Source organism: Limulus polyphemus, unplaced genomic scaffold (assembly GCF_000517525.1).
Source record: "Limulus polyphemus unplaced genomic scaffold, Limulus_polyphemus-2.1.2 Scaffold782, whole genome shotgun sequence".
NCBI lineage: Eukaryota > Metazoa > Arthropoda > Merostomata > Xiphosura > Limulidae > Limulus > Limulus polyphemus.
In genome coordinates this window covers 368,525-386,584 of record NW_013666392.1, presented here as the reverse complement: position 1 = coordinate 386,584, position 18,060 = coordinate 368,525, and the positions used below count along the sequence as shown (strand labels likewise).

At 32.4% G+C, this 18,060-nt stretch overlaps 1 protein-coding gene across 2 annotated transcripts in view; it reads left to right on the top strand.

Moving 5' to 3' along the window:
* LOC106460504 (Down syndrome cell adhesion molecule homolog) overlaps nucleotides 1-18,060 on the top strand; it is a 59,777-nt gene that overhangs the window by 3,894 nt on the left and 37,823 nt on the right. For both annotated transcript variants that reach the window (XM_022387255.1, XM_022387254.1), the window contains exons 2-6: nucleotides 10,491-10,652; nucleotides 11,348-11,641; nucleotides 13,763-14,032; nucleotides 14,634-15,041; nucleotides 16,051-16,212. In XM_022387255.1, coding sequence (XP_022242963.1) covers nucleotides 10,491-10,652; nucleotides 11,348-11,641; nucleotides 13,763-14,032; nucleotides 14,634-15,041; nucleotides 16,051-16,212 — 1,296 coding nt within the window. The remainder of the gene's footprint in view (nucleotides 1-10,490; nucleotides 10,653-11,347; nucleotides 11,642-13,762; nucleotides 14,033-14,633; nucleotides 15,042-16,050; nucleotides 16,213-18,060) is intronic.

Genomic DNA, 18,060 nt, shown 5'->3' with positions numbered 1-18,060 from the left:
AGTCTTACACTGCTAAATTAGGGACGGCTAGCGCAGATAGCCCTCGTGTAGCTTTGCGCGAAATTCAAACCAAACCCAAACCCAATATAATTCATTTTCAAACTTTCTGCCTTAAGTGTTGGAGGAACACCTAGTAGGAAAAGGAAAAGTGAGACTTATCATACAGTTACTAAGTACTGAAAAACTTCAGAGTAAGTGTTCCCCAAATTGATAGCAGAAAGTGAAGCAATTGTATAGTAAGACCATTACCTGGATGTATGTGCCAGGTCATGCAGGGCTACAAGTCAACGAAGAAGCTGACAAGCTCAAAAAAAGCCACTCTCTAAAATCCGGCACAACTCTACAGGCAGAATATCAACTTCCTCTGCAATAATAAAGCGAAAATGGCAACCATGGAAGATCTTCGTTGACAATCAGAGGGAATGAGACTGCTGGAAAACAAAATGCCATATGGTGTAGCTAGGAAAGCAAAATATGGGTAATCAATAGAAAAGTATACAAGCAGAAGGACACTGGTAACATCAGTAAAAAAAATTCTATTCTTCCTCTTGGGATGCAGCCTGTCTCCACATGAAATTACGGCGTCTGTCTGTGCAACCCATGAAATTGTTACATGATGTTCAACTCAAATTACACTTCTCAGTTTTCAAACATTGTGTTTCTGTTAAGATTTCTTCTTTTTTGTTTATGTATATATTTTTTTAGTATTAAGTTTTGGTACTTGTTACCTGGTGTTCAACTCAAATCAAACTTCTCAGTTTTCAAACATTGTGTTTCTGTTAAGTTTTCTTCTTTATTGATTATGTATATATTTTTTTAGTATTAAGTTTTGGTACTTGTTACCTGGTGTTCAACTCAAATTAAACTTCTCAGTTTTCAAACATTGTGTTTCTGTTAAGTTTTCTTCTTTATTGATTATGTATATATATTTTTTAGTATTAAGTTTTGATACTAACTATTCTCTATTTCTCTAAACATTTTAACTTTCAAATGTTGGGTTTACTTTCTTTTTTATTAATTGTATATCTGTTTATGATTGACTTTGAGTACTTACTAATTATTCACTATATATTTTCTAAACTTTTCAGATTTACTGCATAAACAATTAATATTGAAAAAAATAACAGTTATTTTGAGTTCAAATTGAAGTTATTTACATCATGTATCCATAGAAAACGTATGAAACATATAGTTATTTAAAATTCAATATAGTTTAATGAAAGAATACAATCTTTTAAAATTCTAGATAATTTAATTTCCAAACGTTAGGTACCCCGGTGGGACAGCGGTAAGCCTACGAATTTACAACGCTAAAATCAGGGGTTCGATTCCCCTCGGTGAACACAGCAAATAGCTTGATGTGGCTTTGCTACATAATAAAACACCCACACATCCAAACTTTAGAAAATTAACCAAATTTCTATTATTGTGTTTTGCTACACTATTTGAAAATTAAAACGTTTAGAAAAATAATTATCAAATAATGTGTTTTTGCCTATACTTTGACTAATTGTTGCACCTTAAAGTTTGGAAGTTTTCTACATTAGTTCTCCAATCCTATTTATTTAATTTCAGTAAACTTACACTGGAATTGTTACTAATAAGTGTAGTTCCAAATTCTTAGTTCTATACTTAGAATACTTTAATGAACCTTGTTTTAATAATACTTGCGCTCAAAATATGGAAACCATGTGCTTATATAATGTAACAAGTTTTTTATTGATCAGCCGAGTACTGCAGTTTCGAACTTTTTCAACTTTCATCAGTCCAGGGAAATTTTATTCAAATATCTCTTCAGATGAGGAAAACAGTTTGGTGGAGATTTTGTTTACACACACAAACATCATGCCGAAAGAGATTTTGAAGCTCTCTTACTTTGTAGACTGAACACTCGATTTTTTTTTTATTTAAAGAGTAAAGTGTGTATACATAAGAGTACAAAATTGTCTCTGTGTGTGAAAAGAAAGTTTGCATTCGCTTCATAAATCGGTAGCATATGTGTGAACTCTGTCAATTCATTTGTGTTAATGCAAATACATACAGACAGGCATCGCTAGAAAACATATGTACACTAACTGGCTACGCTATTGGGATCTCGTCCTTTCTCTCCTCTACACAAACACACAAATCTCTAAAACATTTTTTTTTTTATACAGATGTGAAGTGGTTTGGTCGTGTGATGTGTAATGTGATGTGATTGGTTGAACACTATATATTAGTATAAGTAGTCGTATCATGTTTATTCCGCAAAACAGTGGGAGAGAAGAGGGATCTCTCCTAATTTCAAAGTGTGTGTGGGGGGGGGGGGATAATAGGTACTCGTCTAGCAGGAACGTGGTTACCAAAGACCGTTTCTTCTTTATCAGCTGTTCAAAGACATCTGCCATCAAAGTATATGAGCAGTGGTAATTGGAAGGGAATACGTATGACACTATTAAAACTGTGGCCGCCAACTGCCACTGGCAGGCCAAGAGAAAAATCGATTAGACAGGGTTGTAAGGTGCAACAGCTGTCATACTGTGCTCTAATTGACCTATTCCTCCAACAGTGATCAGGAGTAAGCTATCTTCAAGTGTTAAGAACGTCGCGAGAATTGACATAGGAAGCAAACGAGCAGTGTGAAAACCACGTACTTCAAATGAAACCAAGAAAACACGACAGCACAAACTGCACGTATAAATGACTGAAAACTTCTGATGTGGTTTGATGAGTGTGAAACTAATGATTTGAACGTGAAATGCTTGACTATATGTCTACATTCCTGATAATGTACTTACAGTTATTGTATAAACGAATCATACAGCTGTGTGTCAATTTAGTTTAACTTTATTCTAACAATATCCAAACTGAAAATTTTACACCCGGAAAAATAATAACAGTAAAAGCTTGGAACAACTATTTGTGCCTATATCATGTCTTAACTTTTTTTAATATAGATATAGGCATGCTGCCTGTTTTGTTTTGTTGCATTTCGCGCAAAGCTACTCTAGAGTAATCTGCGTTAGCCGTCCCTAATTTTGAAGTGATAGACAAGTCAACACCACCCGCCGTCAACTCTTGAGCTACTCTTTAGCAACGAATAGTAGGATAGCCCGTCACATTATAATGCCCTCACGGCTGAAAGAGCGAGCATGTTTGAATGCGGGATTCGAACTCGCGAACCGCAAAGTGCGAGTCAAGTATCCTAACCAACAGTCTGTGCCAGACCAACAAATGTATATAAGATCTGTTAGACAGAGAATATTGTTGTTATTGGGTTTTTGGACTGAGATTCATAAGCTCTTGAAATGATTCAATTTCTTTTTGTACTCCTATCATTATAAGCCCCAACCCAGTGGCACAGCGGTATGTCTGCGAACTAACAACGCTAGAAATCGGTTTTCCATACCCGTGGTGAGCAGAGCACAAATAGCCCATTGTGTAGCTTAACTTCAAACAAACAAACATTCATCATTAGAAAGTGAGTATGAATTTGAGGTTCCGTGGTTTGAGCCCTATCCCCCCCCCCCCAAAAAAAAACAAATAATAATTCGCGATCCGCACTTGGGGGCCGTGGGTTCATTATAAAAGTGACGGTTAAATCCAACTCTTCGATTAGAATAGCCCACGAGTTAGCAGTGGGTGGTGTTGTCTAGCTTCCTTCTTTCTAGTCTGCTACCTCAAAATTAGGAGCGACTATGCACAGCTAGTCTTGAGTGACTTCCCGCAACATTCCACAAACAACGACCATTAGAAGGAGCAGCGCGGTAGAATTTCTTCATAAATACATTTGTTTATTATTCAAATTGATATTACCAGAGGATGTGAGGAAACTGTATCGGTGCGAATGTATTTGTTTAACTTTAATAACTCTTCTATTTGAAAATATAGGAGCTGATTTTAAAGCTATATTATCCAGATAAAATATAGCCACCAAAGTTGAACTTGACTTAAAAGATACAAGTAGAAAAACAAATCTCTTCAACTACATAAATCACTATCATTTTCTCACACTTTTCCTAAAATAGATATACAGAGCCCAGCTGTTGTGCAGGTAGAGGTGTGGCTTGTATATAAATGCAATCGAAAGTTTTATAAATGTATTGATATAAGTACATTATTTGGGTTGAGGTCGCAAGCTGGGCATATTTCAAACTGTAGTCATTTACCTAATGTTATTTACTCTTGTAACAAATAAGCTTTCGAGTATAATTATTGTAATTTAATTTTTTGAAAATGATAATAAGCCAAATTTATATATAAACTTATTTTACATCCGTTTCAATATGATAACGTATGTCGCTTTCTCTGTGTAAATTGTAATTAACATAGAATTCGCATGGGTGGCCATTTTTATTATACAAAGCACCATCTGGCGGTCACGTATTCGTCGTAATGTTAATACTTATGCTTACATTATCAAAATATTCAGAAAAAAAAAGCTACAGTCCTTTATTAATTATTGTGGTGACGTTTAAAAATCAAATAAAATATTAACGTTATACAAGATATACATTGTGACTTGTTTATGTAGGGTGTGAAATATAATTACAAAAAATCTCATTCTTCATTTATAAACGGACAGTAAACATTGTAGTTATCCATGTGTAAATATAAATTACATTTTATTAATTTGTACTCTTATTATTGTGGGTTATTTTTGCGAACTTTACCACAAGATCAATGCTAGGAAGTGAAACAAATAAGACCTTTTTCCATGTACCTCACTTATGATACTTGTAGCTCAAAAAAAGGCAAGAACATGTAGTTACAGTACGTGAATTTTTTGATTACAGATTCTTGTATTTCTCAATAAGGAGGCCTAGTTTTCAAGACAAACTTTCTGTAGTTACACGGTTCAACTTAGATAGAATACTCGGATATAATATGATCATTTTACTTTTTAACAACATAAGAAAAGTTTGTTTTTTTTGTTTTTTAGTTATACAGCATCGTTAAAGACGAACCATTTTAGGAATAATGCAACCAGAAATCCTTCGTGTTCTCTGCTAAAGTAAACGAATGCTGCAAAAGTTAGAATAAGTTTGATAAATGGCACTTAACAATTACGCTGAGCCAAAATGTACGGTTAGCCCAACGCTCATAACTATCATAAAATAGCACCATTTGATAATGTTTTCTTTATTTTTATATTAAATAACAAACAGAAAAATGTTGTTATACTTATAGATCTCCTTATTCGACATAACAATACAAAAATCCCAATTTGTGAATAATCTAAAAATCCCAGCTTCTCTGGGTGAACTTTTTTTATAAACGGATTATACCGCCTCAGATACAACATCAAGCTTTAACTATTACGCATCTCTGACGTTTGAAATTTAAATACTATACATTATTTAATCCACAAAAACTTTAATTTTAATGTCGACTATTTGTGTGGTTTAAAACTTATCAATGACACTTACGTCAATACGTTGGTATCTTTTTGGATAGTGGTTAGACGGATTTCATTTATCGAAATCACAAGCATAGTCTAAAACTTATTATTACTATTTTTACCATAGCATAGTCTAAAACTTATTAGTACTATTTTTACCATAGCATACAAGAAAAACATCATAATCATGTTTATTTGAAACATATCTGAAATAACCGACCACTAAAATAAGAAAATAGATTTTATAACGCGTTTCTTCAACTTAAAAATAAAGATACTATACTCTCTCATAGTGTTAAATCTGACTCAATCATGTTCAATACATATATGGTGGAATACTTTGTTCGCATAATAGTGAATCTTTAAAACTTTATTCCACTGAAGTGAAAATTCAAAAATATTTGTTTTTGCCAAAACAAATCTGAGCACTCGTCTAAAAGTCATGTTTATATATAGTTGGTGTATACAGCAATTTAGCTATATTTAGCTTCTTCATACACTAACAATAAGTATACATTGTCTCAGTGGAACTTAAGGAAGAGTACATATGGCAGGGTTGAAAACTTTAATGGACTTCAACTGCCTGTTGAAAGGAAAGGAGAAGCCTGAAGAAGACCTCAGTATAGGAGACGAAACGTCATCTCCTTTTCTTTCAACAGGCAGTTGCAGTCCATTAAAGTTTTCAACCCTAATATGTATATATATATACCTCTATATTAAATATTATATGTAGTACATTGGTACCTGATTATGACAAAACCTTGTCGAAACGTTGTACATTTGCTGTCATGTTAAAGTTATATTAAAGTTTTTCTTCATTACCCATTTAAGCCGTCTCCAGCCATTATTAAGCCGTCTCCAGCCATTATGTAGTACATTAGTTTCAAACGTCCGACTTACATTAATACCGTTGCTTTCTATATATTAATTTGATTACATAAATGTCGGTAAAGTTATAATTTTACTTCAAGTATATTACAAGTATAGGAAATTTGAAAAGTTATTTAAAAATTATTTAATTAATTAATTCACTTTTAGATTCACATAATGATCCCTGAAATTTGAAGATAAATTAATCCATCGTCATCATCATCGCTATCATACAATGTGTAGATAAATCAGATAATGTTGTAAGTGAAATATTTTTTATCAAACAAACAAACTAAACATCAATTCATTCAATATCAATTTTTGTTTCTCTTCTATGGAAGACCTAATAGCAATTTATACAACCTTTATCGTTGTGCTTATCGGACGTTTGTACCTAATAGCAATTTATACAACCTTTATCGTTGTGCTTATCGGACGTTTGTACCTAATAACAATTTATACAACCTTCATCGTTGTGCTTATTGGACTTTTATACTTTATAGTAATTTATACAACCTTTATCGTTGTGCTTATTGGACTTTTGTACTTAATAGTAATTTATACAACCTTTATCGTTGTGCTTATTGGATTTTTGTACTTAATAGTTATTTATACAACCTTTATCGTTGTGCTTATTGGACTTTTGTACTTAATAGTTATTTATACAACCTTTATCGTTGTGCTTATTGGACTTTTGTACTTTATAGTAATTTATACAACCTTTATCGTTGTGTTTATTGAACTTTGGTACCTAATAGCAATTTATTACATTTTAATAGTTCTGTTTATTCGACTGATGTATTTGTAATAGCAACTTCTATTTTCAATGATGTGTTTGTTCGAATGATGAAATAAAATAGGAATATATTCAATCATCATTGTTGTATTTATCAACTGATGTACTTGATAGGAATTTATTCAAAGTTTTTACTGTGTTTAACTTCTTGATGTACATTTTAGATCTTTTTTATTTCTTGAGGTTCATGTTTTTTTGCATTGTTGGACAGAACGATCACTGCCATACAAAGTGTTTCTGTATCTTGTACTCTTAGCACACTATCTAAAATTTGAACTTTTGAGAACTAAACAAAGACTATAATGTGTCTTTGTATCATAAAATAGTTACGCTTTTGTTATTATCAATTATTTTTCCTTTTAAAAACGTGTTTATTGTGCTTTTTTGTAGCATTGGCACATCTATAGATGGCTGATGTTAGACCCAGTCCATCATTAGCAGGCCTTACCGATTGTGATGTAAGGGTTAAGGTAGTTAAATAACTTTAAGTAAAGGTTTTTATAGTCGATATCTAATCAGTGCTTATTCCTTACTACCCAATCCATCATCAGCAGGCCTTACCGATTGTGATGTAAGGGTTAAGGTAGTTAAATAACTTTAAGTAAAGGTTTTTATAGTCGATATCTAATCAATGCTTATTCCTTACTACCCAATCCATCATCAGCAGGCCCTACCGATTGTAATATAAAGCATAAGGTGGTTAAATAACTTTAAGTAAAGGTTTTTATAGTCGATATCTAATCAGTGCTTATTCCTTACTACCCAATCCATCATCAACAGGCCCTACCGATTGTAATATAAAGCATAAGGTGGTTAAATAACTTTAAGTAAAGGTTTTTATAGTCGATATCTAATCAGTGCTTGTTCCTTACTACACAATCCATCACCAGCAGGCCCTACCGATTGTAATATAAAGCATAGGTGTTAAATAACTTTAAGTAAAGGTTTTTATAGTCGATATCTAATCAGTGCTTATTCCTTACTACCCAATCCATCATTGGCAAATAAGCATTGATTAGATATCGACTATAAAAACCTTTACTTAAAGTTATTTAACTACCTTAACCCTTACATCACAATCGGTAAGGCCCCTTACTACCCAATCCATCATCAGCAGGCCCTACCGATTATAATGTAAAGCATAAGGTGGTTAAATAACTTTAAGTAAAGGTTTTTATAGTCGATATCTAATCAGTGCTTATTTATTACTAGATCAATTGATCTTAATGAAAGTACTACCTGCCGATCCAAAAAACATGTCAAAAGGAACCGAACTTGCTCTGATTTAAAACCTGTTGGTGTCAAAGTATAGAGAATTATATTAGTTTCTACTTCAAAAGTTATTTTTACGTCATACCCATGAAACATAGCTTATGGGTAATTCCTTACAATCTTCTCCGGTCAACAGTTCTAAATTTGGGAGTGAATACTTTTGGTTTCTGACTTGGCTGGCCGCTTAGTCCGTGTGTCACATAAGGTTCCGCTCAGGCTTAAGATTCCAATTTTTACAAAATATCTGCACACGTTAGCTTGTCAGAAATTTATATATAATATGCAATCTGAAATACCTGTCAACTGACGGGAATGTTCAAAGTTAATTAAAACGATGTACGTTTAACAGTAATCACCTATTTCAGAGCAATAACTAGAATATAAACTTTATCTCAAAATTTTAAAATTATAACAAAGCTTCTTCATAAAAAACATTTGCAGTTTGCTTTCTATTTACCAACAAATAAAGATTTTGAGTGATCCCACCCTTAAACACCTTACATCTCATTGACCATGAGAAAAGCACGGTTGTTTGAGAAACAATCCAGCAACCTTAATATTTTGACCTTGAATCCCTTTAGAATATTCAACATTGTCTAAAGTGTCAACCTCCCAAGATTGTTTGAGATTGACTTAATAGGCTGGAAGTAATTAACCAACAGGCTTTACAAAATAGAAATAGCCCATCAGTGGCACAGCGGCATGTCTGCGGACTTACAACGCTGGAAACCGGGTTTTGACACCCGAGGTGGGCAGAGCACAGATAACCCATTGTGTTGCTTTGTGCATAACTTCAAACAAACAAAATAGAAAAAAGGTTAAGTTCAATTTTGACCCACTTAGAATATTTCCCATAGTTCATAGTATGTACATACACATTTTGGTTAAGATTTGGCCCAATATGCTCGGAGGAGTTAGGTTGCAAACAAACACACATTTCATCTTTATATATATATACTAGCTGAGTTACCCGGCGTTGCACGGTGAACATTTAGATTTGAAATGTATAGATCAGTATTTTTTTCAGCAAATTATTTAGTAAGTAGACAAAAGCTGTGATTTGAAAAATAAAAAAGCATTTAATCAAACAAAGCTTTATTTGAAATTAGATCGTGTTTGAGCTTATATTGTTCTTTGAGCCTGAAGTCGTACATCATGTTGCTCCTCTGTTTCTTGCTCTCTGTAAGTTATTTGTCTTAATTTTTTGTGCTTGAAGTCTGGTTTGACGTTGTTCAGAAGTTTTTGTTGTTTATATCCAGCTTGCCTTGATGATTCTGACTGAACTCTGCCTTTGTGCTGTTCAACAGTTTCTTGCTGTCTTTGAGTAGCCTGCCTTTCAGCTTGAGCTCGAAGTCTAACTTTATGTTGTTCCAAAGTCTCTACCTGTATTTGAGCAGCCTGTCTTGCAGCTTGGGCTTGAAGTCTTTGATTGCGTTCTTCTTCTGTTTCAGCTGCTCTTTGTGCTTGCATTCTTTTAGCGGCAGAAGACTTTCTATAGAAAGAGCGTTTCTTGGGTGGCATAATCACCTGTATCGCTAAACAATAATTTGCAATTCACAAAGTTACTAAATCACTTATGAAACCACTTAGCACTATTTAAAGAAAACTGTTTTTGGAAATACCGAATTGACAGCAAGGTGATCTGAGTGTCTCCCGCCATAACGCTTTCCATGTGCAAAAAAACGTGCTTATGTTTGTATGTTTATTACAAGAAAATGGCGCAATAATCATTAATTGTCAATTTCGTCATTAAATACTACACCAAATACAAAATAAATAGCACCATTAAATTTCTTGTAAAAAACTGGTTATTTTGAAGTTATTTTAAAATTTGTAAGTTCAACCGTTTGGTTTCCTACAGCGAACAAAATAAACAAATAAACAAACTTCCTCTTTTATATATATAGATGTATATCATTGTCTAGATTTATTGCAAGCAAAGTTCAATGATTACTGATATTCATACGTGTATCTACTTCTATGTCCCCCGATGGGACAACGGTACGACGCTAAAATCCAAGGTTCGATTCCCCTCAGTGGCTTTGCTCTAAAACAAACAACAGCTATTTCTAGTTCTTTAAACTGCGAAACATGCGATAAGTAAACTTAGTGGGTTGCATTTGTTGTTGTTTAATGTATGAAACTATTTAAAAAACATTTTTTATATTGCAGAGAGCAGTCACATGGTTGTACTTACTGGAGAACTTCTTATTACCGTTGTTAGTCAGAATGATTTATTGCTTAGTGGAAAACATCGCTACTTTTGTCAAACAAAACACGTCATTAGTGGAGAATTAAAACGGAGTATAAATGGAGGACGTCTCATAATTTCTGGTACGTACATGATTAAGTCACTGAAATAAAAAAAAGATATAAAATAAGAGCAGTTAGTGTGATAAGATCAAACTCTTCATTCCTGTGTTAAAACTAATGGGTTATTTGTATTAGCTAACTACTTACACCCGGTTGTCAGTTGCATGGCTTCATCAGCTATTTTCACTTGTATAAAGTATTTTCGTATTTTCGGTCTATCTTTTTGTTGAAGTGCATCCCCAAATAAAAACCTCAGTATTATTGCGGAAATAGACTAAAGTGTTTTGTTTGTTTGTTTGTAATTAAGCACAAAGCTACACAATGGGCTATCTGTGCTCTTCCCACCACGGGTATATTCAGACATACCGCTGTTCCACTGAGGAGGGGAGACTAAAGTGACAATACGCCCGGTGAGTACATCACAGATAGCTCAATGCGTATCTTTGTGTTTAATAACAAACAAACAAACATACTACAGAATATGTTCATTCGTTATTAGAAATATTTAGTTGTCAAATATTTATGTTTTTGAAATCTTTCGGTGAGAATACAAATTCGATGAATCATCTAAGTTGTTATTGTTATTATTTAATCTCTTATTAATGTAAGTCACAATTGAAGAGTGCATGAGCCCTACTTATTTAAGCATTAAAATATGTAAGGTAGCGTAAACTTTCATTTCCTTCTTTCTTTGATTATCAAACTTTCTGTTTCAGAACCTCACAGCAACTTTCCTCCTAGAATCAAAAATAGTAGGCAACAAATCCAGGTGAAGGAGGGAGAAACGGTTCATCTTCCTTGTACTGCAGAAGGTTATCCCGTCCCTTCGTATCAGTGGTTTCAGCAGGACGGTTCCAAGTTTCGTAATATACAGCCAAATGGAAGGATCGACATCCATATGGGGACGTTAATGTTAACGCCGTCTCGAGTCTGGGACACGGGTCAATACGTATGTGTGGTCAACAACAGCATGGGAGAGCAGCGCGTGAAAACAAAGCTGTTAGTCACGGGTAAAACATCTTTATAGAATTGTTATCTGCCTTTATATATGTATAATGATGCACGTGAAAACGAAACTGTTTGTCACGGGTAAAACGTCATTGTATGAGAGTTGTTAGCTACCTATATATATATATGTATGTATAATGAAACATTAATGAATTATCAGTATTTCTTAAAGAAGTGACATGTTTACATTTGATAATTTATATATCTACAATGGTAAGGCTCTGACCAGCAAAATATGGAACTTTGCATAAAATAACGTGCATTATTTCATCTTCTTTCTTTTTTTAATGAGGTAATCGAATTTCTAAGGTTTGTCATGTTAAAAACAAAGAAAACAACTACCATAATATAATATCACCAAAACAGAATATAATACCATAATATAATACCACCGAAAATACAAAATATAATACCACCGAAAATACAGAATATAATACCATCAAATTCAGAATATAATACCATCAAATTCAGAATATAATACCATAATATAATACCACCAAATACAGAATATAATTCCATAAAATAATACCATCAAATACAGAATATAATAATATAATATAATACCACCAAATTCAGAATATAATACCATAACATAATACCATCAAATTCAGAATATAATACCATAATATAATACCACCAAATACAGAATATAATACCATAATATAATACCAAATACAGAATATAATGCCATAAAGTAATATCATAATATAATACCACCAAATACAGAATATAATGCCATAAAATAATACCATCAAATACAGAATATAATAATATAATATAATACCACCAAATTCAGAATATAATACCATAACATAATACTACCAAATTCAGAATATAATACCATAACATAATACCACCCAATTCAGAATATAATACCATAACATAATACCACCCATTTCAGAATATACCACCATAACATAATACCACCAAATTTAGAATATAATACCATAACATAATACCACCCAATTCAGAATATAATATCATAATATAATAACATCCAATTCAGAATACAATACCATAACATAATACCACCCAATTCAGAATATAATACCATAATATAATACCACCAAATTCAGAATATAAAGATGTACCTGATCACACTGAGACTCTTGATTTAACTCTTAGCGAATATCTGGACACTACACAGCTGACTCCTCTCCATTGTACGTATAAAAACAAATTAATCTACCAACAACAGCGCCTTACTCCAGTAAAGGAGCTTTTGTTACTAAAATGATATGAACATACGTTTCTTAGCTGTAGCTATCACCCATTAAACAAACAATTTATCCACATTCTGCTTGAAAACTTTGACATTGTAGAGTAGGACAGTATACAGGTTGAATGCTTTCTTAACCTCTCATCTCTTCTAATAGAGGTACTGCATCAGGGACCTATTAGTTCGTAACCAAACAACCGAACTCTCCTGGCACACACACACACTGCAATTAGTAAATGGAACACATGTCCTTACAATGATCAGATAACATTAGTAAAGAACATTAAGTAAACTTATTCCATTAAAATTTGTTTCACCTGCACTTAGTTGCCTAATCTATTGCACAGTTTATTATTTCAGCAAATCTGACCAGGGTACAAAACATTTTAATGTGATTACTTTAACACATCTTTCTAAGAACACAGCTAAGAGGAAAAGAACTGATCTTTAAACTGGCTGTTTAAATCTTAGCATCATGAATGAATGTTTTTATTTCTTATGAACTCATCCCTCCATTAGTTTATAGCTCCATCTGCTACCGTGTGTGTGTGTATATATATAGATATATAGTATATTGAACTTACTATTCTGGTTATTTTCAACATTTCTTGTGCTACTTGTAATAATTTTCTGCTTGTTGTTTGTTTTTTCTCATCCTAAAACAATTGATCTTGTCATGGTTTAATAGTTGAACTGCCATACTAGATCATTACTGTATATCTTAATTATATTAAGTTTTGTTAGTGTAGCAAAATATAAATTTTACCGCAACATTCTTATGGGAAGTTTTTACAAACGTATTTATTTAAATTTATAAACATAGGTGCTAATGGTTACCGTATTTTGCTTATCAGATATTGTATCTAATTATTTGATACTCTTGTTTTGTTCTCCCGTTTTTCAGCTCCACTCTCAGTGCTCGTTTTACCTGAATCTATTAAAGTGCAAGATGGGCAAACTGTGGTAATGAACTGCAGCATTACCGGCTATCCTGTTCAGTCTATCGTTTGGCTTAGGAACCAGCGCCCTCTATTGGCAAATAATCGAGTTCATTATTTAACAAGAGAGGTCTTGGAAATTAGTCCTGTTTTGCGAGAAGACAAAGGAATGTACCAGTGTTTTGTGTCAAACGAATTTGAAAGCGCGCAAGCATCAAGAGCTTTGTCGCTGGGAGGTAATTCAATAAACGCATTTTATTCAATTAATAAAAGCCTTAGAAAAATCCATTTTGGACAATTTATTTTATTCAAGAGCCTGGAAAGTTGTCCAACTTATAGACATATCGAACCTTTCAAATTAGGAAAAATTTCAGTATTTTCGATTTTGACAAGATTCCTTCACTGTTATTAAAAGTTTTTTAAGCTTGAATAAATATATAATTGGTGAAGGAAGTATCATATTTTTATTAACACTGTTGTTTTCATCGTTTTATATAATATTGAAATAAATCAATTATTAAAATATGTTAATTAAAGTTTTTATTAAGTTGTACTTAATTGTTCGTTTTAACTTAAATATAATGTATATATGTGCTTTTGTTTTACTTTTTAGGTTATATTTCAAAAAATAGGTATTGAAAACGCTTCTAAATTGTTTTAGTTCTTTCCTTTCTATTATTTTCTGTTTGTTTTCCCTGTTTGATGTGTATACTTTCCCTAGAATTGATCTATATTCTTGTTTCCATGGTTGTCGCATCAATCATTTTAGAGCATGACCAGGGTTGACAAGGCTGACTTATAGATTATACATCATGATGAATGGGTTTTGATTTACAGATGATCCTCCGGGCTTTTCTTCAACCTTCTCTTCAGAAATCTTAGCTCCAGATGCATCTGTGTCTCTCAAGTGTGTTGCTACAGGCAGCCCTTTGCCACAAATAACATGGTTTCTAGATGGCGCACCAATCAACGAAAACCTCAGGTTTCGAATCGGGGATTTCGTCACTAATGATGGTTACGTCAACAGTTTTGTAAACATTACGTCGTTAAGGACTGAAGACGGTGGAATTTATAAATGTGTTGCACGCAACGCTGTAGCCACTCTATCTCATTGGGCGAGATTGAATATTTATGGTTCACCTTATGTCAAGCCCATGAACAACGTCTCTGTCTTGGTTGGGGATACGTTTGAACTTTCGTGTCCATATGCTGGGTATCCTATTGATTCAGTAACCTGGCATAAGGGTAAGTATGTGATAAATAAATATTTGGGTCTTCTGTGGGGCATGATTTCCGTGTGGTTTAAATAAAGGGAAACTAACAAGAAGAAGAATATATATTCATAATACCCAATTTAATTATTCGCTTGTAATAATGAATTACTTATCACTAAATTTAGATTCTTTCGAGTGTTAAATAATTCCATATACTGAAAAGTATGTATGAAAAAAAAAACTTACTTCTGGAACAAAAATGTCAGAAGTACAAGAAAATAGTTAGTCGTTTTACATAAGATAACAACGAGTACAATCTAAGATTAACGACATAATATCATTTTGTTTGGTAGGTCAAGAATAGCACCATGAGAAATATATACATTACTTTATTCCTTATGGAAGGAAACAGTAATGATTCTTAGAACAATAATCAGCAAAATTTAGAAAGGAACAAGTTCTTAAAAGCCAAACACAGTAATCCTTTTAGAGCAACACAAAAGATAGCCAATTAAATTATTTTTGGAACAACACAAAAAATAGCCAATTAGATTATTTTTAGAGCAGCACAAAAATAGCCAATTAAATCTTTTTAGAGCAGCACAAAAAATAACCTATTAAATCCTTTTAGAGCAGCACAAAAAATAGCCAATTAAATCCTTTTAAAGCAGCACAAAGAATAGCCAATTAAATCCTTTTATAGCAGCACGAAGAAAAGCCAATTAAATCTTTTTAGAGCAGCACAAATTATAGCCAATTAAATAATTTTAGAGCAGCACAAAGAATAGCCAATTAAATAAAATATTAATAGTTATGAAATTTGAATTGAAGCTATGTTGTTATTATATGTAATTGAATCAGTTTTTATAAGTGTTTTTACTCGTCTAATTTGTTTTATTAAAAGCAACTATTTTCCCATAACTAGCTGGTAACAGTAAACAAAGCAAATAATTACAATCCAGTGCAGTTGATTTTTTAGTATTTTTTTAATTACTTTTTTCCCTTTCTAACTCGTTATAATGAAAATCTGAATTGCATAGGAGGCTTATCACTTCCTCAGAGTGGTCGACAAACCGTTCATCCTAACGGAACTCTATTCATCCAAGATATGGAAAAGAAAAGTGATGAAGGTGCATATAGTTGCATAGCGACCAATAATAAAGGAGAAAGTTATTCTGAAGAAATCAATGTCAAAGTACTTGGTAAGCCACTTCTTTTGCGTAACAGTTTTCAGCCAGTAACTTATCCTACCATACAGATGAGATTGTTAAAAAATTTTCTCGATCGTTAATCATTTCTAACCATTTATTCATCATTTTACGAAGTGCAGAAGTTTAACATATATTTTATCATCTTTATATACTTTAAATCAAACAGCTATGAAACATACATGTGGATATATATATATATAAAACTTTAGTTTTCAAATATCTTTAATACGTGTATTTAATAGTTTATTCAGACACTTTGTATCAACTAAACACTAAAATAATAAAAAACAAATTATTTCAAATTATTTATGGTTATATGTATAAACAAAGGGGGCAAACTAAAATATCGCCTTTACCTCCACAATCCCTCCGCTCCTTATCTGCCTTCTTATTGATTAGGCTACATTTAAAAACCTCAAAATTTGTAGATCATTTGTGAGAAATGTCTTGCATTACTGATGCAGTTTATAGAGTAACTAATACATTCATTTTTATATATTGTATTCCTATAGTTTGCAACTATTTATAAGTTATATTACCACAAATTAGCATTAGATAATAGATTTATCATATTATTATTGCATCAATTATCGATAGAATAATATTCGAGAAAAATAAAACAACAACACAACGTCTTGATATAACGTATAATTGTACACATACGACCTCCTTTAAGACTTTTAGATCAATACCATCAGTTGTATTTGGCTGGGTTTGTATACGTCGAACTTGTAGTCTGTGTGAAACTATAAGAAAATCAAGATTATATACCATGAAATGACTATTTACAATAGAAACACACGTATTATTTTGTATATATATATGTATACATATATTTCATTAATTTATTATGTATATGTATACATACATATATTTATTTATTTATATTCATATCCATGTACAACTGGGAAATTCAAGATACTACATTCATGGCTAGTTTTGAAATTCAGTAGTTTAGCATCAGATCTTCAAAACTTATAATCCTAAAATTATACTCTTTATTCACAAACTTCGACGTATTGACTGAATACATTTAATGTTATACCAAACCGATGAATTTTCAATTACACATTTACAAATAAACAAAAACTTTAAATGATGTAGTAGTATGTTTTACATTGCTAATTTGAGAAAAAAATGTTCAAAATTGGTAAAACACACGTCTATAACATTGGTAAAACACACGTCTATAACACTGGTAAAACACACGTCTATAACATTGGTAAAACACACGTCTATAACACTGATAAAACACACGTCTATAACACTGGTAAAACACACGTCTATAACATTGGTAAAACACACGTCTATAACACTGATAAAATACACGTCTATAACATTGGTAAAACACACGTCTATAACACTGGTAAACACACGTCTATAACATTGGTAAAACACACGTCTATAACATTGGTAAAACACACGTCTATAACACTGGTAAAACACACGTCTATAACATTGGTAAAACACACGTCTATAACACTGATAAAACACACGTCTATAACACTGGTAAAACACACGTCTATAACATTGGTAAAACACACGTCTATAACACTGATAAAATACACGTCTATAACACTGGTAAAACACACGTCTATAACATTGGTAAAACACACGTCTATAACACTGATAAAATACACGTCTATAACATTGGTAAAACACACGTCTATAACACTGGTAAAACACACGTCTATAACATTGGTAAAACACACGTCTATAACACTGATAAAATACACGTCTATAACACTGGTAAAATACACGTCTATAACACTGGTAAAACACACGTCTATAACACTGATAAATACACGTCTATAACATTGGTAAACACACGTCTATAAC